At 38.8% G+C, this 22,543-nt stretch overlaps 1 protein-coding gene across 1 annotated transcript; it reads right to left on the reverse strand.

Annotated features, from left to right (window-relative positions):
* Nucleotides 1-1,086: 1,086 nt before the first annotated feature.
* bicd2 (bicaudal D homolog 2 (Drosophila)) lies at nucleotides 1,087-22,349 on the reverse strand. The gene is made up of 8 exons (XM_041782771.1): nucleotides 21,599-22,349; nucleotides 10,279-10,491; nucleotides 9,424-9,576; nucleotides 8,671-9,132; nucleotides 5,311-6,315; nucleotides 4,950-5,101; nucleotides 4,200-4,428; nucleotides 1,087-2,445 (listed from the first exon to the last, which is right to left on the reverse strand). Exons 1-8 carry the CDS (start codon nucleotides 21,836-21,838, stop codon nucleotides 2,443-2,445), a joined length of 2,457 nt encoding a protein of 818 aa, XP_041638705.1. The 5' UTR covers nucleotides 21,839-22,349; the 3' UTR covers nucleotides 1,087-2,442.
* Between the last annotated feature and the right edge of the window lie 194 nt (nucleotides 22,350-22,543).

Raw genomic sequence — 22,543 nt, forward strand, 5'->3', positions numbered from 1 at the left:
TCCACCGGAAACGGACATAAGACCCTCCATGTACATATGAGGACAATACATCTTGGATTTCCTACAACACAGTAATTTCTGTGTTGCATTTTTGAGATAACTGTCCAGAATGAACTTTGAAGTTTAAAAAATTTGGTTGACATGTTGGAAAATAAGCTGGATATTTGGGGGAACTCCATGAAAATGTATGGGATACGTTTGTATATGTTGGAGAGTTTCATTGCAAGTTTTGGGGAAATATGCTTTGAAACTATTTAGGCATTTGCATGAGAAATTTAATTGGACGTTTTGGGGCATTTTCATGTAAAACTAGGGAAATATATTACTAATTTCTGGGGATTTGGGGATGTGGCTGTCCTTGGAAGTTCTAATTCATTTTTATGGAGATTTCAGGGAATTTGTTAGGATGTTTTGGGGATTTTCTGGCTTTTTTTCTTGAATTTTGAAAAATTAATGTATTTACAAATGTTTAAGTATTTCCTAAGAAATGTGAAGGTGAATTTGCTTGATAATTTTCAGGATTTGAATGTAATTTTTGGGAGAATTTTCTATTGGAATCTTAAGACCCAATGATACAATTTAACTGAAAAATTTGGGGAATACTTTAAAAATGTGTTAAGATTTTTCACTGAAATTTAAAGCAATTTCTTTTAAATCCTAGGGAATTTGTGTAGATTTCGCAAAGGAAAATTTCCAAGAAATTCTTGTCCAAAGATGAGGATGATGTTTTGACTTATTAAGTCCTACCTATCCCAAAAAAGTGTGAGAAACTAAAAATGCAACCCAGACAAAAGCTCAGGTCTCAGGAGGTTGATTTACCAGCACGTCAGAAAGAGTAAAGTTCAAGAATGGAAATAAAATTAAATCACAAAAAGCACTAATACATTAAAATAAATGAAAATGTAACAAGTAAACACCAAGCAGAACAAAACTACAGCAGCAGACATGTAAAATGTAGAGTTCATTTGTCAATTTCACAAAAGTTGTTTAACCTATTGATAGTTTTGTAAAATATAACATGGGGTAATTTTGAGGTGGAGTCAACTTGTTGATTTTTCATTAAAAACACAAAAACTTCAGTTTTGTGAAAGTTAGGTTTATTTCCTCACCAGCCATAACTGTTAGGAAACAGCGTCAGTCATGAATTTTACCACAAGTTGAGTTGTTTCAATACTCTGACCTGCTACCTTCTCTCAATACTCCCTTATGAAACAAAAAGGACAATGACATCCTGAAGGCTGAACAGTGTCAAATAAATACAGCTGGAGTTACAATGAAAAACATCAAATTCATTAGGACCAAGTTTGTGAGCAACATATGTAAATACTTTTCAACAAATAATAAAATTCATATTTTTTCCTTGCCTTTTTCTTTTTTTTATATAAATTGCACTTGCTTAATAAACTGGAAACAAATGGCACTGCAGGATTACTGTTGGCAGAAAAGATAGGACACACAAGTATTAAAATTGCATAAAAAAACTCTTCTTCACAAATAAAAGTTTATGAATACTATTAACATCTGACCTTAACTTAGACATCTTTAAATAAGTTTTGCATACTCTTCCTTATTTATAACAACCACACTTTGTAACAACTGGATTTGTAACAGCTCTGCCATGTGTACAAAGGAAGAAGTCCAATTATACAAAATCAAGTTTAAAGAATTAATTTGAAGAGTTATATTACTCTGATAATAACAGTCAAATAATAGAAAGCATATTGTTTGTCAAAGGCATGGATAAAAAATTTCTTAATAAACCTGATGACTTGTCTCTGGGCTTTCAGAAAAGGCACCAAAATAATAAAAAAAATAAAAATAAAAGGCCAAGGGAAAGAAAACTAAGGCAGAAAAGCTTTTTCTTGTTTGATCTTAACCACAAAGTTGAAAGTTCTGGCTTGACAACAATAACAACATAATCTCTGGTTGTCTTATAATAAAATAAATAGAGATGAAAATATGTTGAACAGTGTCATTGGGAATCTGGCAGCCTGACATACTTATACAGTAAAAAACATCGCATAACACTTGACACAATTAGTATGATTTTAGAAAGAAAGAGGAATCAACTAAGAGCAAATCGGTAAAACAGAAAGTGCTCAGTCAGGGTAACAGGCGATAAGCAATCAGCACAACACCAATCTTGATTTTTCCTCTGGTTCAGTTATAATAGTGGTGCATTTTGTTGGAAGACCGAAGCACTCCAGTGGGCAGCCGAAGCGATGAGTCATTCTCTCTGAAGTCAAAATGTTTTGACAGAAATTGACATACTGGTTTTGGCACACTTAAACAAGGCCCCTGGAAAAATACTGCTGGATATGTTCTTGTTAGCAATAACATGATTAGGATCACGATTAGAGAGAGGGAACCAGGGACAAAGGTGACTGGCAACTGTCACAGACACTCTGACGGACCCACTGTAGGACACTTGGCAAGATTGATTTACTGCAAATGGAAAGATAAAACAGAGGAAAATCACATTAAACCGATTGTTGAAATTCCATTTCCAATGAATGATAGAGATGGAGTTTGTTAATGGAGTTAGGAGCCATGCAAGTTAGATGAAAGCAGAGAGCGGACAAGTGCTTCGCATGCAAGAGTCAAAACAGACAAACACCCAAGAGAACTTTTAGGTGAAACCCTAGACGAAAATCCCTTCTAACTCAACTCTTTTATAACAAAAACCTTAAAAATCAATCATTTTTGTTGAAAAAGTACAGAACACAATATCAAGTTAATAAAACAAGAGTAGACGTAGAAACAGTTGTATCTTTGGTTAGATTTGGTATTCAATTACAATAAATAAGTACAAAAAAATCAGTGCCATCCTGCATATTTCATAAATACTTCACAAGTTTTTTCCAAGACCTGAGAGCAATAAAAATAACTGTTTAAAGCAATAAAGGGCCACAAAAGTGGAAGACATTCGTGCAAAAAGATTGGTCATGCAACTGCAGGATCTTACAATAGAAAACAAAAAAAACAAAGACAAATAAATGTAATTTTTTTCAATTCATGGTAGAAAAATAATAGTAATAAAAAAACTCTTACAGCCAATACTTCAAAAACTAATTTCAGGCTATAGTTGTGTGTAAACATGTTTTCTTCTTCATTACATAATTCACCAACTCACTCGCTAGCACATAAACACAAAACAAAACTAAGGTTAATGACAAATAACACTTGATTATAATAACCACACAAGTCTGAGGGGAAATGCAGCCTGGAAGCAAGTGTCCAATAGAGTAAAATTAGCACAATGTTTTGCAGTTTCATATAGCCAAAAAATAATGTAAACAACACAGCAAAAAAAAGCTAACAGCTGTTTCAGACTGGGTGCACTTTTGCTGCGTGATGTCCACTCCAGCTTGTGCTGTCAAAGCTAGTGTCTGCTGCCCTGCAGTCACACCTCTGGCTTTCAGTAAAGTCATACCTCAGTAAATTGCCATACAAGGGTCTTGATTCATTATATAGCCTTACTGAGCCTGGAAAATTTTAGAAAAAAGTATTTTGTACAAACAAGGCAAGTATTCCCAAGAAATGCCAAACTGGGGTTTCACTCTGAAAAACACAAACTGGAAGTGAACTGATCTGTTTATCTCGTGCTCATGGCATGATTCTACCTATAGAGACATACAGTATGTATCGGTTTGAATCAATTTCCTGTCTATTTTGGCTATTGGTGAAAATAGTTGAACCCTCTATTCTCAAGATCCTCATTGCCGTGTTAGACATGATGCTCATGCAGTCATTCTGATAGAGCTGTGACGCAGCAGTTACCCAATAGCCATGCACCCAATCTGCAACGACCACCATACTTCATGCTTCTATAAAATGTGCAAACCTAGTAGACTATATATTTTCAGGAATTTAGATGCACAAACAACAAACATAAAAAAAACAAAAACAAAAAAACAAAAAAGGCAGCACAAAAGACATGGACTACACACATTCAACTAAAAGAAGTAAGGAGCAACATTAGTATGAAATTCTAAGTATTAAGGCCACAAAAACAGAGGGATTAGAGTTAGAAGAAGTGGATGTAAGTAAAGCCCAGAAGAGTTGCAAATCTTGTAAACAAACAAATAAACAACATACAAAATTTTATAAAAGCCACGTAAAGCTTTGCAGAAAAGCCAATGGCCTCTGCACAAGCTTTCTGGCTCAGAGTTGTTCCAGTAGCACAGCCTCCGACTTACGTGGTTGGAGGAGGCGCCCTTGCCCTTTGTTTTGCCCTTTCCTCCTGCCACTGTGGCACTGTTGCGGCGTGCCTGCTCATGGTCAAACTCTAAATCCTCCAGGCGCTGAGTTAAGGCTAGTTTCTGCTGGATAGCCATACGCAACAAAGAATTCAGGGTCTTCTTCTCATCTTCGGCTGCAGACAGCTGCCTCTGCATGTCGTCCAGCTGAGTCACATACTCATCACACCTAAGAAAAAGAATGGGGGAGGAAATAAAATCCAAAGAAAGGGGGAAAAAAAAGAACACGGAGTTTAAGTTCTGTCCAGCAGGTGGAGCAATTTGCCTTGAACTGGCCCAGCTGCTGTCACATGTTTTCTCCATTCCCCTGACAGCATTTCCAGATGGGAGGATGAGGTCTCTGCTAGCCGACTCAGGCATGTATTACATCAGACTGTTCCCACAATGCATTGTCTCTCTAATATATAGGCATAAACAACAAAAAACATAACATTTTATGCAGAATAAGCACTAAAATTTTAGACATTTGTTCCATTTATTTAGAAGGGATGTTAAAAGTATGTAGGTTTAGAAGAAAAAGCGCTAGTTCACATATAAAAAATGTAATGTTTTCAGTCAAAGACACACTTAACATAAACAACACATATAACGGTGTGAGCCCTGGATCACCTGGCCCTGTGGATGTCACATGATGGTTCATTTTAAGTGTGTCCGGAATAAATAAGAACTCATGATCATGTGGGTTCATACCTTGTAGCGAACATTGCTCGAAGAGAGGAGAACGTAGCAGCATCCTCCTTCAGAGCCTTTAGTTCATTGCGGAGCTTCATTATCGTCTCGGTCACCATGGCCTTCTCACTGTCATACTTACTCTTCAGGTTGGCCAGAGCGACCTCAGCCGTCTAAAAGGAAAAATATACATGACATAGTTTCACATCTCTTTACTTTTTTTTTTTGTAAAGTCTAAACTTGGTAGTTATTTTTAGCTGGAGCAAATAATTTCCTTTTGTTTGGCTTTCAGGTTGAGAATCAATGAACATCCTTCCTTTCTTTATCATACACAGCAGGCATGTCCAGATATACACATTGCAAACTAAGATTGTGCTCTGACCTGTTTGTTGGCTTTGAGTACGGCTCTGAGAGTGGCGATCTGCTCCCTTTTGGTGCTCAGCAGGGACTTGAGTTTGAGGATCTCCTCCATGCAGGCCTCTTTGTCTTTGTCTGCCACTGCGCTCAGCTCCAGGTTGGCCAGTCTCTGACGTGACAGCTCGGTGGTGCGGTCTACTGCCTGCTGCAGGTGGCAGATCTGGTCTCTGATGATGGCTACGAGGTTGTATATGTTCATGGGCTCGGGCCGGTGCTCTGGGGGTGGAGCTGGAGTAACTGTGGTTCTGCTGGAGTCTGACTTTCCAGACTCAGTGTCAGTGATCAGCCCATTAGAGAGAAGTACAGAAGACTGCTGCTCCTTCCCTTCCTGTCCTCTCCTCACTATGGCCTTGCCTTCCTTGTAGTAATCGAGCATGACACGGTTTGGCGTCTCATTGTTGCACATGCACACATGGTTGTAGAGGTTTGCCAGCTCTTCACTGAAAGCTATGAGCTCGTCCTGAGCCACATTGAGGCTGCCGAGGGATTCTCCTGCAGCCTCACTGACCAAACGGAGCTCCTTCTCCAGCCGAGCCACCTCGGTTTTATCAGCCTGGCTGATTTTTTCCAGGGATGCCAAACTTGCCCTCAGCTCCTGTACGTCACTTTCTAGCCGCGCTCGTTCGTCTTCATACTGGGTCCGACACTCCTCATACTTTGCCTTCAGAGTCTTCAGCTCCTGCCTGAGCTCTCCTGCTTCAGATACCGCCACAGTGTATTTACACTGTAAGATCTCAGGTCCATTTATGTCTAGCTCATAGTAGTCTCCGTCATCATGGCTGTCCCTGTCTTTTTCACTGTCCAGGGCAGACTGGCGCTCCTTACTGGCCTGCAGTTTCCTCATCGCACTGAGATTCTCAGTCAGCCTGTTGACGGTTTCCTTTTGCTCCGATACAGTCCCATAGGCCTGTTCCAGGTGCTTCTGGCTCTCCTGGAGAGAGTTTATTAAGGCTACTTTCTCCCGCTCTGCCTAAAAAACAAAACATTTTAATCTATCAGTAAAAAATACAATAAAATAGGAAATGCTTTTATTTTTGCATACAAAAGTAGGAAAATTTGAAGGGATGTATATAATATGAAGTGCTATGTGCATTATCATGTACCAGGCTGATGTTAAGGGTCCTCACCGATGAAGATATTTAATGGCAACTGGGGAAAATGATTTATCTATGATCATAGATTGTTTTCACACATGACTCTGTGTCTTTGTCTGTAAGGAAAAAGGTATAGTGGTGATTTAATAGATGCCTGTGGTCTACTTAAAATGTTCCCATTGAGGTGTTGCACTGCTTTTTCTTGAGATGGGACAGCTGAGTTTGTTTGCAGCTTGCAGCTTGTGATTGTACTCAATTCAACAACTTTGCAGACCGCTACTTTGTAGTACCTTGAAATATACATCTCAGCTGATCTCACCTGGACTAAAAACTTCTCACATCAGGTGGGAAAGGCTCAAAAGAGGTTCACCTTCCTCAATACCGGCTGATTAACTTTTATCAAGCCACCAGCATAGCTGAGGACAAGAAGGACCTGCAGTGGGGAGTGAGGATGACAGAAAGAGTAATAGGGACTACACTGTTCCCCCTCAGTGACATTTACGCTGGCTGGCTCCACAGGACATCTAGTTGTATTTTAAAGGATCCCAACCTGGACATGAACCATTTTCCCTCCTTCCTTCAGGAAGGAGATACAGGAAAACAAAACACACAGAAAGAGACCCAAAAACAGCTTTTATCTACAGGCAGTCACGTGTTTCCTTTGCTGTCCTCCAAAATCCTTCTTTTACGTGTCAGGAAAGTCATTGTGGTACTTTTGGGTTTGTTTGTTTTTTCAGAGAATTCAATGTGATCTGGTAAAAGACTGGACTACTGTTCCCATTAGTCATCTTCAATGCGTCAGGGCCAGGTGTGGCAAGAGAACAGGAATTCTGTACTCAAGCACAGGTGCGGTACTACGACTAAATTTTACTCAAGTAGACGTAAAATTACTCATCTAAATATCTACTCATTTGAAAGTAAAAAGTAATTTGTGTGAGTACTGTTATGCACTCCTTTCAATTTGGTGCAAAATCAATAGGCTGATAAACTCCAACCAAACAGATTGTTTAATTAAAGGAATACTTTTACAATAAAGTGTAGTGAAAGAGGGTAATTTTACGTGCAATTTAGCCAAAAGCAATACTTTAAGAATTTAAATAAGAATAATAAAATATTATCTTATTTTGAACAAGTTTAAAACTGTATTATTGCTCCTTTGCAGAAATACAAGATAATATTATTCCACCATTTTGAGAACATTATGGTAAATACTGTAACAGTATGATTTTAATTTGAAACTTCTAAATATCATACTTAAAGTCAACACAATAAATATCAAATACATGAAAGCTGTAAGAATACTGACAATGATGAAACCAGCAAATGATAGCAAGATATATAGAGTAAACATTTTTTAATACCATTTTCCCTCCTAGATCTGAGTTTGCACTGCCCTTCCTTAAAGCAGACATTTAATTTGTGTTCTAATCTTTGACGACTTTGGTATGACTTGGATAACTCTGTCTTCCAGTTTTAGCATCAGCAGGCATCTTCTGTTTCTCAGCGATCTATTTGGGCTCCTGGCCATAATTTGGTATGCATAAGCCAGCCGTACTTGATGCAAAGTTTAGACATCCTTTTATGCCTTTTAAGTTTTTAGTTTTTGTACCTAATAACTGCTGCTACTTAAAATCTAATAAAGTACAACACTTCCCTTTGAATATGCCACCGTAAAATTACTGAATTTAATGACTATTCAAAAAAGTACAAGTTCACAAAAAGCTACTGTATTACAGCAACTTGAGTTAATGTAATGAGGTTCTTCCCACCCCTGGTCCGACCAAATAACTAATAATCATATAAATCACCAGCTTCACATATTACTCAACCAATTATTTGCACTGTGACCTGAGTGGATTTTGTTATTGTCACCTCCTGCAGACAACCAGAACTCTGACCGTGTCTGTATATCTTTCAGCAACACTTTTGGTTGAAATAATAAAAAATATTTGTAGACGAGGTACTGAGCTGGCCCCTTTTTCAGTTATTGTTTTCAGTTAAAAACAGACTAATGAATAACTTGGCATGGAAAACAATGTAGAAATGACAAATTGAGATCGATGTATTGGAAACTTGTCAAGTGTATCTTAATCGTGGTACAATTATATGATGTGCTTACAGTGGCATTTACTTCAAGGCAAAAGCACTGAAATCATGTATTACTCTACTAATTGCAGTGATTGTTGCATTATAGTGCTTGACGTCCAAAGAGCATCTCATAGACTTCATACCTGCACCAGCTGCTGTTTGAGTTTCTGGATCTCAGAGATGTTGAGCTCACTCAGCAGGTCGTCCACCAGACTAGGGGCAGGCTTGAAAGCTTCTCCTCTCTTGTTCCCAGCAGCTCTGTTATCATCAACACCACCTGCCTTGGACAAGCCGTTCTCAAAGCCTTTGATGAGGTCGTCGTTGTCGAGCTCGCTAATGGCAGAGGGGTCATCATGGAGTTTGAGGTTGTCGATGGAGATGTTGAAAGAGCCACTGTACACAGAGCCCCCGATGGTCATGTAGTGGGACAGCTCCTTGCGCAGGGAGGCCTTCTGCTCGCGCTCTGTTTTTATCGTTTCCAAGGCCTCTGCCAGCTGTCGCTCAGCGATTTCTCTTAGGCGCATAGCTTCATCCAGCTGGCTGTTTAAGCACTGGGAGTCCTCTTCCAGACGGCGGATCTCATGCTTGAGACCTTCAAATTCCACCTTAGCAGATGTTTAAAAATATAAATAAGGCTCTCAGTAGTTTTACTTCACAATATTAGTCAATAAGATGTTTTTATCAGGTTAAAGTAACAAATATTGTCCAACATTACCCCCCCCCAAAAAAAAAAAAAAAAAAAGAAGCTGTCAATGACCCTTTCACAACAATTTAGGAATAAAAAGTAGAGTGCATGACGAAATAGGTAGGGAATTATTTGGCTCACTTGCAAATGCTCTGTGATCTCAACTAAGACAGAAATGTGTCACACAGGTTTCCATCCTTAATTATCTCACCTGACTCTGTCTCAGCACAGAAACTTGTTTCTGCAGAGAGATGTTCTCATCCTCCAGCTCGCTGTAGTCCTGCAGCAGACGAGCCTCCCGCACCTTGTACTCTCGGATGTCATCACGTAGCTGACTGCGCTGCAGCTCTGCCAGCTCTGAACTCTGATAACAACAAAAGAGGGGAAAAGACATGGCACTTTATGATGGACGGCATGAGAACTAACTCTGTTTAACATAAACATTCTTTATCCATTCACTCATCCTGGCAAATGTCTGGAGTCTGCGTGTGAAATGAGGATCACTGTGCCAGCGAGTTTCACATTCCACAGAGGCAAGATGAATGTAATGCCTGGAAGAAGGACATGGTCCACTTCTCAGTCCACGCTACAGAGAGCGCTGGCGGAGAACATCCTTTGTGCCACATTACATCATCTTTCCTGCAGACTGACCCTCCCCCACTACAAACTTTCAACTCTCACAACTCTGACAATTTCCGTAGGGGTGGTCTAGACTCCAAGTCAACCTAAACTTCCCTGAGCTTCACTAACCTTCTCTTTTATCTTATTTTGGTATTTTATGAGCCATAAAATGAACCTTTCTAACAAAGAAGTACTTTGATTCAAAGATGTGGATCCTCATAACTGTGAGCCAGATTTAAGCTCTTAAAAAGTTACATGTTGTAAAGAAACACATTTAAAGTTTCCTCAGTTGTAAATATTAGAAGGAAAGTAAACATATACTGATAATTGGTAGAATGGGGATTCACTAGTTTCTACATAAAGATAAAGAGAAAAAATGCCTGGTTAAAAAGTTCTGACTTAGCCAGTTGAGATTTTTACTATATGTATAATATGAAGTAATTACCTCTCTCATCTCCAGGGTGATAGATGACAGACGTTCATTTTCAGAATGTATGCTGGTGAGCGAAACTTTGGCCTGTCGCAACTCATTCTGCAGCTCAAGGACTTTCTGCTGGTACTGTGCCTCCTTACTGGCAGACTCCAGGATGAGTGACTCTTCCCTGCTTTCCCCATCTGCTGCCACCTTCTTGTGGGTTGAATAAGCTTGTCCAAAGGCCTGGGGAACAGATGACAAAAATCAACACCAAGAAAATAAACCTACTTTGATCAAGGATTTATACACAACCTGTTTAAAGATACACATACTGAGCCATGCATATGAAGAGATAAGCAAAGATAAAGATAGATAAGACTTCTATAAAACAAACCAGTGACCTGTTATTCATTGCTTTTATAACCAGTTGTTTGTTTTCCTGGTGTGTTCTTGAGGACTACTGGCTCTCAACTGTCAGGCTGCATCTATGTTTCAGTCTTGTATCATATTGTTCATATTAAGCACCAAACATGCATGGAGAGCTTGACACTAAACACATCTGAAATGTGCAAAATGTGGATTTGTAACGCTCACAAGACAAGCTAAAGCAAGCCAGGGGCTGCTTTAAGAAAGCTCATTCATTTTTGGGAAATCTTTGTTGAAACTTAATCTGAGGTCATAATAAAAAGCCAAAAGTAACCTCATTTTATATATCTTAAAGCAGTGCTTTGCAATTGAAATTTATGCCAAAACAAATCAAATTAAAACAGCCAACAGTCAGTTTAATTCTGCAGCAGCACATCCTGATCACATATCCTAATCAAGTGGCAACCTTCATTCATTCATTCATTCATTAAAAAAGCACGGGGAAAAGGGTAAAAACAGGTTTATTGCCAAGTCTGCTAATGCAACAAGGAATTTGACTCTTGTTGGTTTTGTTCTCAATGTAGAGGAATTAAACATTAAATATCAAATACATTAAACTGAAAAGAGTATAAAACTTAAGGTTTAAGTGTATGGAAGCTCTTGTTAGGCACTCTAACTAGTATATACAAGTCTGAGTCTGTGTGTATTAATGGCATGGTCACAAGGTGTGCAAAATACACAAGGATGATTAATAGACATGATCAAATAGTATAAAATTTGCAACAATGTTGCAGATTTTCATGAGGTAGATAAGACCATTTATCATACTCTACCTTAATAAATGTAAATGTGCGTATATGGTGAGGCATTTTACCATAGTGAGTTTTCATACAGTAGTTAAGTAACAGTAAAGTAGCAAAGAGAGTGCAGGTTAATTTAACATTAAACAGGGCTATGGTGTTTGTGAGATTTAAGTTTTATGAGATGCAGAAATGTAGGCAAACTGCATTGCCAAGAAGACAGCTTCCTGTATGCCCCTGTACCATTTGCATATATATATAAGTTAGGGAATTATGCAATCACCTGCACAAGAACGTGCCCCCTTCCTATGCAAATAAGCCTCACTGCAAATACTACTGTCCATTTCATTAAGAGCAGTGCCAATTGCCACAGGCAGTTACAGTAGAGCTATTTAAACTGTTAAACTCTCTCTTTACTCAGTTACTATTGTGTGTTGTTAGATATACTATTCTATTTACAACCACATCATTAAAAGCTTCTTAGTGACTATTGACAGTGAAATTAATATCAGATTGTGAATAATGAATGAGAAGAGCAGGTGCTGAAAAGTACAGTGCTTCATAGTTCACAGACCTTAAGCACCATGGGCAGCTCATGTTTAAAGCACACAAAGACTGGCAGTATATTCCAGGGTCCGACGTTAAGGTTTTTTCCTGCTTGCCCTTCAGGGCAAGTGCTTCCCAAATCTACTTGCCCCATCTAAATTCCTACTTGCCTTGTCCTGGAGGTACTTATTTTGGCTATCAAGTGCATACAGTTTGCTCACAACATTCTTCGAACTAAAATCCATTGCCTGCTGACTGTGGAAAGCAATACACAACACTTCTTTCTTAAGAAAACTGTATTTATTAGCTATGTGTTAGCCCACTGAAAATAATATTTAACTTTGTACAAATCAGTGCAGTGTGAGACTACACCAGGTTGTTTTCCAAAGAAATCAAACTCAGGAATTTCATATTTACAATACTAATAAGGTAATAATCCAAACTCAGAAATATTTTTTTCATAACTGATGAAACCAACTATTCTCAGAGGAAAATGAGGTCAGCAAAACACTGACACTAGAGAGGTGGCGGGGTCTGTTACATATGCACCAAGTATAAAATGGTGCTTTTCTTCTGTATTTATTTGGTTTATTCATCATGAAATGGAAGAAATTTTGCAGACACATGAAAATCAACCATTTGAGATTTTTCTTGTTTGATTAAAAATGTCTTCGCCAAAACTACATAGTGCTATTTCACAGTTCCACCCTGTAACTGTAACAGTTAGACCAGTGGTACTCAACATTATTCTACCAAAGAGCCACATTGTCTAAAAAATACTTTAGCGAGAGCCATAATACAAACCGGAAATGTAAGGTAGATAATAGATCAGTTAATCTGTAGTTGAAATGAAATATAACAGTGGATTGGTGGATAATTATGAGGTTAAATGGGATACAAATGTTTGTATAGTGTCAGAGGAACCAATCTGTCACTGATAATAAGCATATATTTATTTTATCACTGACAGCAGACTAAAACCTTGTATCTCAATTTTACATGATTTTAATTTGTTTTTATAAATCATATTTATATATATCATTTTTATAAATTATAAATTTTTCATTCCCTGAAAAGTGGTCATTTTGGAGATACCAGTCTTTGGCCCAACACCAGCATAATGAAAGTTCCACCTGGCCTAAAGATTTTTTAAGATATTAGAATGAGCTGAGTTTGAGCTCTGAGATGCTTTTCAAAGAAAATGATGATGGTTGGCTATTTGGGTATTTATATCTCACACTGGGGAATTTACTGGAGTTCTGTGGCTTTATTAACATAAAAGAGATGCTTTCTAATTTTTTCCACTCATTATTAATTTTTTAGTTAAAGGGGGAGGGGCCTCATATTGGTCTTTGCCCTGGGCCTCCAAATGACTAAAACCAGCCCTGCCTCACACCTGCAGCTCTCTAGACACATCATTTCACTCTGCCTCATTTTGGAGCTTTGGTTTTATAATTCTGCTCTTTTGACAATATTTATGATCATTAGTGCATTAAAGATCAAATAGAACACCCACGTTTGGACAAATTTCACTAGATATGACGTTATCTCCAAGTGTGATCCATGTGAGTTATGCTCATCGATGACGCCTATTGGCATAATTGTCAAAAGATATGGGTGTGAGAGAGCATCAGCAGGATGTGGCTGGAGAAAAAGTTGAGCGCATCAGATGGTAATAAAATATGGATTTAAAATAATAAAAGTTTAAATTCGGAAGTTAAAGCCTCTTTTTTACGTGGGTAACAGATTTATTGATGTGACCTACCACGAATCTTTACTGATGACAGTTTTTACCTAACCTTGCAAAGCAGATGGATACACCCGTTTCCTTGTTTTTCACTGGCGAATCCATCTTGCAAAGCTCCCATCTGAACCGTTTGGGCTCGGTTAGAAAGTGACAGGACCAATCAGCGACGAGGGGCAGTACTTTCAGTACTTTTGTTGCTCTTATTGGCCCATAGAGATGTGACAGACAGAATGTTCATCCAATCACACTGAGTTTTTTTTAAAGCCTCTGCCTTTTCTCAAACATTTCCTTTTGAAGCTTTCCCAGATGGATGTGTGAAATAAATCCATCTGGCGTATCAGGTTAGTGTTTACCTTCATAAAGATTTTTAGTTAAAGTTTGTGCAGCTGTCTGCATGTCAACAGACAGGCTCAGCCAATGGAGGCAGTACACACTGCATCTGGCTACTCAGGGGCTCCATAGTAACAGAAACGAGAGAGAAAAATAATAAAATTAATGAATAGAAAAGCTCAGAGTCATGCTTGCCCAATCGGGCAAGTCCTTACAAGTTTTGCTTGCCCGTCGGCTTTTTGAAGTTGCCCCGGGCATTCAGGCAACCGTTAATGTCGGACTCTGTATTCTGCAAACTGGAATATCTAGTCTATGTGGCAATGGATTGTGGATTATGTGAGCCTGTTCTAATGCCTGTCCTGTATTGATAGCGAGGCACTGATTATTATTTTCAATGTTCATGTTACTGTTCTTGCTGTTCTTTGCTATTTTATGATGTTAGGTGCTGAAACACATGAATTTACTGCTTTGACAAAATAGCAAGTACAGTACCCACCAACAAAAATATAAATAAGTGCCTTTGTTCCTATATTTGGTCTTTCTTTCTTGGAGTGAGATTTCTTGAGTTGAGTTTGGCTGCACATATCTGCAGCTGGTCAGTAAGAACTCCCAGGTCTTTCCTTTTCTACTCATCTCCAGTGTTTCCCCTAGGTTCACAGCCTTATGAGGAGGGCAGACGGACACTGACACAAACACTTAAAGGAATCATGGTGTTCATCCATTCATCCATCCATAATTATTTATTTCTGCATGCATGTATTAATGACAGGGCTGGAGATTAACTGTTTTGCCTTTCTGCCACATCAGGAGTGATTTTAGGACTGTATCAGACCAGTATTAAGTGTAAAGTTTACCTCCACATGCAAGAGTCTGACATCTGAAAGATTTAATTAATAACCAAATAATTATTTAAGAAACAGTTTATTTTAACATAACATATTTATAATAGGTAAGATGATGTATTTTGGTAAATATGCTTTATGATGAAACTTGTTTATCCTCCACTGACTTTATCTACCCATTTTCTCTCTCTTCATTATTACTATTCACACACATGCATGTCCATCTCTTCCTGTTGTCTTTATGCCTGTGTGATCTATTGTCAATACTCCTACGTTTATAAAGGTTGAAGAGGTTCTGTAGTAATCTGTATGTGGACGAGGTTTATTTACGAGGTAAATAACGATCATAAATATTGCCAATACCGTCAGGTGCCATGAGAAACATACACAAGAGGAATAAAAAGACAAAAAGGATCATCCACTAGTTTATTGATCCTGGATGAATGAATTTGAAAATGATAAAATGATCATCAGGTGACCCGTGGATGGGCCACTCAGTCACAGTCTGTAGGAGCCGAGCTGATCCCCACACGCCTGACACAATACACCTGCGAGGGGCCGTGCATATTTCTGCCTGCTGTGTCTAAAAACCAAGAAGGAATTGGTGTGGACATGAGCTCAACAGTCACTAATTTTAACCACGTTTCCCACCGGTTTGTCAGTTTGCCGCGTGATATACAGGGGATTGCAGTATTTTCCTGCATTTCAAGTGTCAGACTTGTTACGATAATTTAATAACTTACGCACCACTGCTGCAGTCCCACGCTGGAATTCAGCCCTCGTCTAACTATCTCGGGTGTAAAACAAGCAGGGCATCAGTTCTTACTAGGGGTGCACCGATTGCAATTTTCTGGCCGATCACCGATCTATAAAAAGCCTGGCCTGCCGATTCCAATTTTGGCCGATACCAATTCTTTTTAATAACTGACAGCATACACCTTCAATGTTCCAATCTTATTTTATTGAATAACTTTGAACAATACCCATGAAACTATACAAACTTGTTGTTTTAACTGCACATGAGGTAGTTCTCTCAAATATAAATTAAAAGTTTAAAGCATTGCTGTCCAAACTACTAAATTATATCAGTTCCTTTAGTCTGTCATTTTTCACATTTTAGTAGGTAGAGGCATATGAAACCGATCTTATCCACTGATCTTATTTACAAGGATCGGCCGATTGCCGATCTCCTAAAATTAAGGAAATCGGCGCCGATACCGATTTTGGCCGATCTATCGGTGCACCCCTAGTTCATACACAACTTTAGAGGATAAATCAGTTGCATTAGGAAACTCTCTCTCATGATACTGAGTCAAAGCATGTAGCAAACATTAGACCCCCGCTATGACACGGGGAGGAGGGGTCGGGGCTCTCTGGTCAGTGAGCTTGCTCAGCTCTGGTTATAAAGTCAGACGGAACAAGCAGAAAACCGAGACTCATAAATTACATGCATTCTAGATGAATAACAAAGGGCTATTTAGTTTGTTAATAAAGGGACTAGGTATAACCCTGCTCTATAGGAAAGGTATCCTTATATAACTTCTGTTGTGATCTGGCGCTGTATAGAAAATACAATTAAACTAAAATTAACTTGACCTTCAAGGGGAGCTGGGGGTGCTGTTGGGGGGGCGGGGCGCCCCCCTAATATAATGGTAGGGAAACACTGATTTCTGTCGTTGTGTCTACTGGGATCTTTGCACAATGCCACTAAGATTTTCCATGTAACTAGATGAATTAACAGGCACAGTTTGAAAATTTTGATAAAATTAATGTTTACTTTTGATGTGTCACTATTTTAGTGTTTCTGAAAATAAAAGTTCATAGTGCAATGAGCTTCTAATTCAGAGATTTTTTTATATAAAAAATGTTAAAATAATGTAAGTTTGGCATATGATAACTTTTTAAAAATTAAAGTGATATCATAATAAGACTGATAGCCATTATAATCTTGATATGCAATTGTCTTATCATCCCTCTCAGTTGATGTCGGACTCCCAAGGAGACTTATTTAAAGACTTTTAAAAACTGATCCACTGATCCAAAGTCAGGCTACTGAGATGTTATAACTACTGTCCAAAAAAAAAAAACAAACTCTGAACTGTACAACCCAGCTGTAGATTTCCACCCAAATTGCATCAAACCCCAGCAGTAGTTTTCAGTTTAACTGACGCGTAACAAGCAGTGGTCAGTCTAGTGTGAACGGATATGTTGCCTAAAGCACAGCAGGCCCTAATGCGTGATTCGTCTTCCTACATCAGCTGCATTGACAGACACTACTAAAGAGAGAAGTAAGTCATAAGATTCCAAGAACATGACTAGAGCAGTGAGTCATGAAGTGACTGGACCATGATCTGCACCGTGACTAATGAAATGAGGACAAAAATCAGCATACAACTAAGACAAATCACTGACAATTCCGTAAAAACTCCTTCAGTGTGGGCACAAGCCAGCTCTGCATCTTCACAGGAAATGTCATTAAATCATTGTAACAATTTGTATATCAATCAAATGGGATTACGATTGATTATAAATTCAAGATTCAAAAAAACTCTCTTTTTGCACTTCTTAGCTTGAGTTTGATGGCCCTCTATAGAAGCTTTATTGAGGTTTTTATTTATAATAGCTTAAAATTTGACGTTAGAGGTTGGATTCATACTTCTGCGTCGGACCAACTCTGTAGCGTATGTCTCAGGTCCACGTAGCCCTGAAGCTATGCAGGACTTATGAACAATACATCTGACAAAAATGTAACTATACATCAAAACAACGCAGATCACAAGCCTTGTGATTGCCCGCCGGGTAGCATAGGGTGAGTGCCAGTCTATGAGAATGTCTACAGGCAGATTGTGTATACTCTGGTGTGGAATAATGGCAGCAGATAGTGACAAACTAGTCAAATCGACTTGCTGGCTAAGGATGGGGATTGTTACTTTCTAATATTGATACCCTTTAGTAATGGGTGGTAATACAGTAATGCAGTACAGCAGCGTACAGTATACCATGGCGCTGGCACAGTGCTCTGGTCTGCTCTACAATCATAAGGGGTGGAAGAGGGAGGAAAAAGATGTTTTATGTTAAAAAAAAATGAATGAAGCGCCTGTAGAGGAACGCTCTGCTTGCACACGCATGCCGGAAGCACCTGTATCATGTGGTTTTTAAACACCTGGTAATAGGGGTGCAACAGTAAATCAATAAAATCGCTAATTAAAAGTGTGGGCAACAAATGTATTCGTTGGGTTTTTGTGTTGTGCAATTGTGGCAATACTGGGCATGGCGCAGAGCTGTTTACATCACCCCAAGACAGTTGCTAAACTTTTCTTTCACTTAGTTTAGTACTTCTCTTATAATAATCTAAAGATTATAGGAAAGAATTAGGACAACTGTTAAGCAACAACTGTTTTTCATGACTGAGAGAAGACGGTGGTGATCTAAAAATAGACCCCTACTTTTCTCTCCAAGCCAGCAGTTGAAGGAAACATATTTTGGTCAAAGTAGATGTTTAATGCTGAAGTGCTTTTACCTCATGTTTCTCTGTCAAGAACTGAAGTTTTGTTTTTGTTTTTTTTTTTAACAGCAGTGATTACAAAAAAATCATTTCTCATCACGTACATTTTTTAAAAATACAGAAGTGGTTTCAATCGCCATCCCTATTGGATATCTATCTTACGTGGATTTCTTCATCCAAGTCTTACAATGACTGACCAAGATCAAAAAAATTCCCCCATCTGCGATGATTCAGCAGCTCATCTCCTCAGATGCCTCATCTCTTTTCTTGGCAATAATTGCAGTTTAATCAGCTGCTGCCCATTATTAATCCGCTCCAACTACAATATAAAATGCTCAGTTTAAGTTTCCTGCGCACAAACAAGAAGGAAATGTGGCAGCGAGACGCCACAAACATGAAAATGCGCAAGAATATAGTGCTTGCAATGACACAGCTAACTGGTGCAGCCACAGCACAGTTTCAAGGACGTATAAACCAGACTTTACACTGAAAAAGCTGGCAAGCATTTACAGACCAAACATTTGATCCGTCGTTGGAGAAATAAAAAAAAAAAAGTGACTCGGTTTGATTAAAAAATGGTTGGACTCAATCACAACTGTAAACAGACTGCCTTCTGTCTGGCCCCTTTGTTCATCATCTTCAACCTTTATCTAATCAAAACATATTACATCTGTGAATTTCAGTATACCAATGAAACACTATACAATTAGATAACCCGGTACAACAGATTCTGAATGAAAGCAGATATAAGTTGAAACTATGATTACTGTTTTAAGATGAAGTTCCTCTAACGGTTGATACACCAACAGCAAAAATATCCCACTCAGACTGAACTTAACTAAAGGGAAATACCCCACTTCTGTTGGGAAATCAAGTCCAAATTTCCCACAAGAAAGGATCTGAGAGATTTGTAGACAACAGCATGGTATATAGTCATAACATATTAACACTGAAAGAGCTGGGTAAACCAGTTGGCAGGTGAATTAAGTGATGATGACAGATAAAAACCTCCCTGCCATGTGCACTAAGGACTCTGTTTACTGCTGCTTATCATTCACAGTGACAAATCCCTACAGGTGGTAGCTACTGAGAAGAGATCAGAGGAGACCAGAGGCTTACGCTGTTTCAGTTGTGGTTTGAAGCCTTTCCTATGAAAAAACAAGGACATCAGCATGGATGAGTTATTTTCACAGAACAGAAGGATATTATCTCTCTTTAATAGCATCTGGCTGAACTGTATAAGAAGATGAAACTGTACTTAATCGCCACATTTTTACAATAGTTTTCCTTTAAGAAATCACAGAATTTTCCAGTTTGATGGCACTGCCAGAAAAGCTACAACATTATTCTGTGTGTATGATGACAGGCTATGGCGGGTGGTGTGCACTCAGTAACATTTGAAGGTAAGGGACATCATAATACAGTCTACTTTAACCCCACTCAAAGCATCAGTAACAAAGATGTACCCACAAGAATAGATATCTGGTAGTTTCAACCAAAACTACACACCATTTGACAAAATTTAAAAGTGAATGAAGAGATTGTTTTTTATTGCACTGAATATACCAGGAGGAACATATACCCAAAAATTGCGACAGAGTGACTTTTTTTGTCCAAGTTACAATTTATGGCTGCCAAATTCACTATGATTAAAAATCTTGAATTCTATGCATTTCAGTATGATACAGTCTCACAAGCATGAGACAGTACCAGAACCAAGGCTTTAAAAAACAAATTCCAGGTCATAACTTTGAATCCATATAAACAGAATAGAATGGGAGACGGAAAAAAGAAGTTTTGCTTGCGATATTTGTTTATTAAAAATCAGGACATTACACTGAATTTGGTGCCCATGACTTGACTTTGATATTTGTTGCGGTGGTATGGAAATAAGTGTCATATCATTTAAGCTTCACTGTATCACAGTGCTTCCCAAAGTGTGGGCAGGGGCCCACTGGTGGGCCTCAGAGGTGCTGCAGAAGGGCCACGAAAGGTCATTTAGAAAAACTACAAATAACAAAATCACGTTTAAAATGACAATAAAATACTTGGATTTCATGGTGTTATTTTAAGTCTCTGAAGTAATAAAACACAGCCAGAGGTTTAAATTCATGACACCTTTAACATTTATTTTGTACATTTTACCTGGTGCTGGATTAACTGGTGATACTCCATGAAATATTTTACCAAGCCGCCTGTTTCTTGATTTCAAAAATTATTAGTCTCTTTGGAGACATTGATGGTACTTGGACTCAGTTTCTTGGCCACAGAGTACATTTAAAGGAATGAATGTTGTAAGCCTCATAGCATAATTGCCTGATTCATTTTTTGGCTAAATTGTTACATCTGCTTAACTATAATCTCCTCACGCTGCTGATTCATCTTACCTTATTTTTCTGAAAGACCTGAGAATATGACTTGGGCAGTTATGCTATGAGGCTACCAGTATTAGAAAATGAAATTTGAGTGTTTTTACGGATGCCTGATTAAAACAACCTATATAGCATTGGCTCAATAATTGTACTTTGCGTGCAATTATATAACGTTAATGTCTCTGAAAGCAAAGCACTTGCACTGAAATTCCCTGTTTATGAAACAGATGCATAAATGAAAATATGAGTTTCGTGTTATGGTTGTACGGGGCTTTTGGTGGGCCCCAAAATATTCTCAGGTTTTTCGCAGCATACCGAAGTTTGAGAAAGGCTGCTATATCGCATTGCAGAGAAATTCTGGTATCGTGACAACCCTTGTTTCATTATACCCAATAAATTAACAGCAGGTTGCCTGTGCTAGCATGTTCATTTGACATAACAGTAGCTGCAGATGCCAGCCTACATACCAAGAGCAAGTACGGGCAAGAGATCAAAAAGTATTATCTTTTTTTTTCAGTGTGAATAACACACTATGCCACGCAACAGTTAGTTCTCATCGAACAAATGAATAGACTGCAGGTAATTTAATTTGTCCTACCGCCAAAGACAGACCTTATCTAATAATTTCTCTTTGTATGTTTCTCTTCCTCCAAGAAACCAGACCTATGTGTGGCTCTGGAGGACACGTTCAAAACCAGTTGGAAATTAGAATGTTGAGCGTTGCTGTGCCTACATTACAACCGGTAACGCATACGTTACCGTTATATTCTAATACAGTTAACGTTACAGCCACCGATGATATCTCAAAAGTGCCAGGTTGCGTGGCTATGACCTCAGGTTACCTCCTTCAGCTGGTCCAGCTCATGTCTGACAGTCTCGTACTCCGTCTCCAACTCATCAAATCGCTGCTTTAGCTGCTGCTTCTCCTCCAGCACCGCGAGCCCGTACTCAGCCGCCTGGATCTTCTCATGGGTCGTTTCACGAAGCTCCCGGGTGAGACGCTCGACCTCGGCTTGGAGCCACTGCGGCCCGGCCTCAGTCACCAGCTCCGCCTCGGGATACTTCTGCTCCTCCATGGACATCTTGGGGAGCTCCCAACTGGAACTTAACGAGACCTAGCCCTGGCTAGCAGGAGCAGCACAGAAAACCACCGAGACCGCAAATCACTGCCTTCTTTGTTTGAACCGCATTGTTGGGACTTAAATAGCGCTTCGTACCCGTTGGCTTTTCCCGCCATAGACGTCGACGAGGCTCGAACAAGACAATACTTTTGTCATTCTTGAGGAGTTTTCTTCACAGCCTCTTCTTCGGGTTGACAGAGGAAACTTGAGTTGAGATCATCGATAAGAAAAAGCTACCCCGACGACATTCAAATATACGTAAGTATGACGGGAACTGTAGTTTTAAATATGCTTCCAGTATCCTCATGACTTCGCCCTTAAGCTAACATACTGCCTTCAAATACCAGATTGCATTTCGGAGCCTGGAAGGGAGCCGGTGACGTATTGAGTAGTTCAATTCAGTGCCGCCATCTAGAGGCTTCCTAAGGAAACCACAGCTGAAGAGCAGGAACCATACTTTACGCTTTAATCGTCGCTCCCTTGTAATATTTTTAGCTCCGTCTGTCCTTGTCTGTCCATATTCTGGACATACAGATAACTGTTAATAAAAATACGGAAGAGTATTGGGGCCACTGAAAAAAAAAAATTTTTGAGACGAAAATTTTTTTTTCACTTGTGAGAAAAAAGTCAGAATTCTGAGATTAAAGTCAGAATTCTGAGATTAAA

Source organism: Cheilinus undulatus, linkage group 3, assembly GCF_018320785.1.
Source record: "Cheilinus undulatus linkage group 3, ASM1832078v1, whole genome shotgun sequence".
Taxonomy (NCBI): domain Eukaryota; kingdom Metazoa; phylum Chordata; class Actinopteri; order Labriformes; family Labridae; genus Cheilinus; species Cheilinus undulatus.

What these genes read in the sequence shown, in the direction of transcription:
- bicd2 (XM_041782771.1), bottom strand. Translation starts at nt 21,838, where the DNA reads ATGTCCATGGAGGAGCAGAAGTATCCCGAGGCGGAGCTGGTGACTGAG. An exon ending in CTGTGCTGAGACAGAGTCAG is followed by an intron (nt 9,133 to 9,423) that starts GTGAGATAATTA and finishes ACATCTGCTAAG; the next exon opens with GTGGAATTTGAAGGTCTCAA. An exon ending in TACTCAAAGCCAACAAACAG is followed by an intron (nt 5,102 to 5,310) that starts GTCAGAGCACAA and finishes TTTTCCTTTTAG; the next exon opens with ACGGCTGAGGTCGCTCTGGC.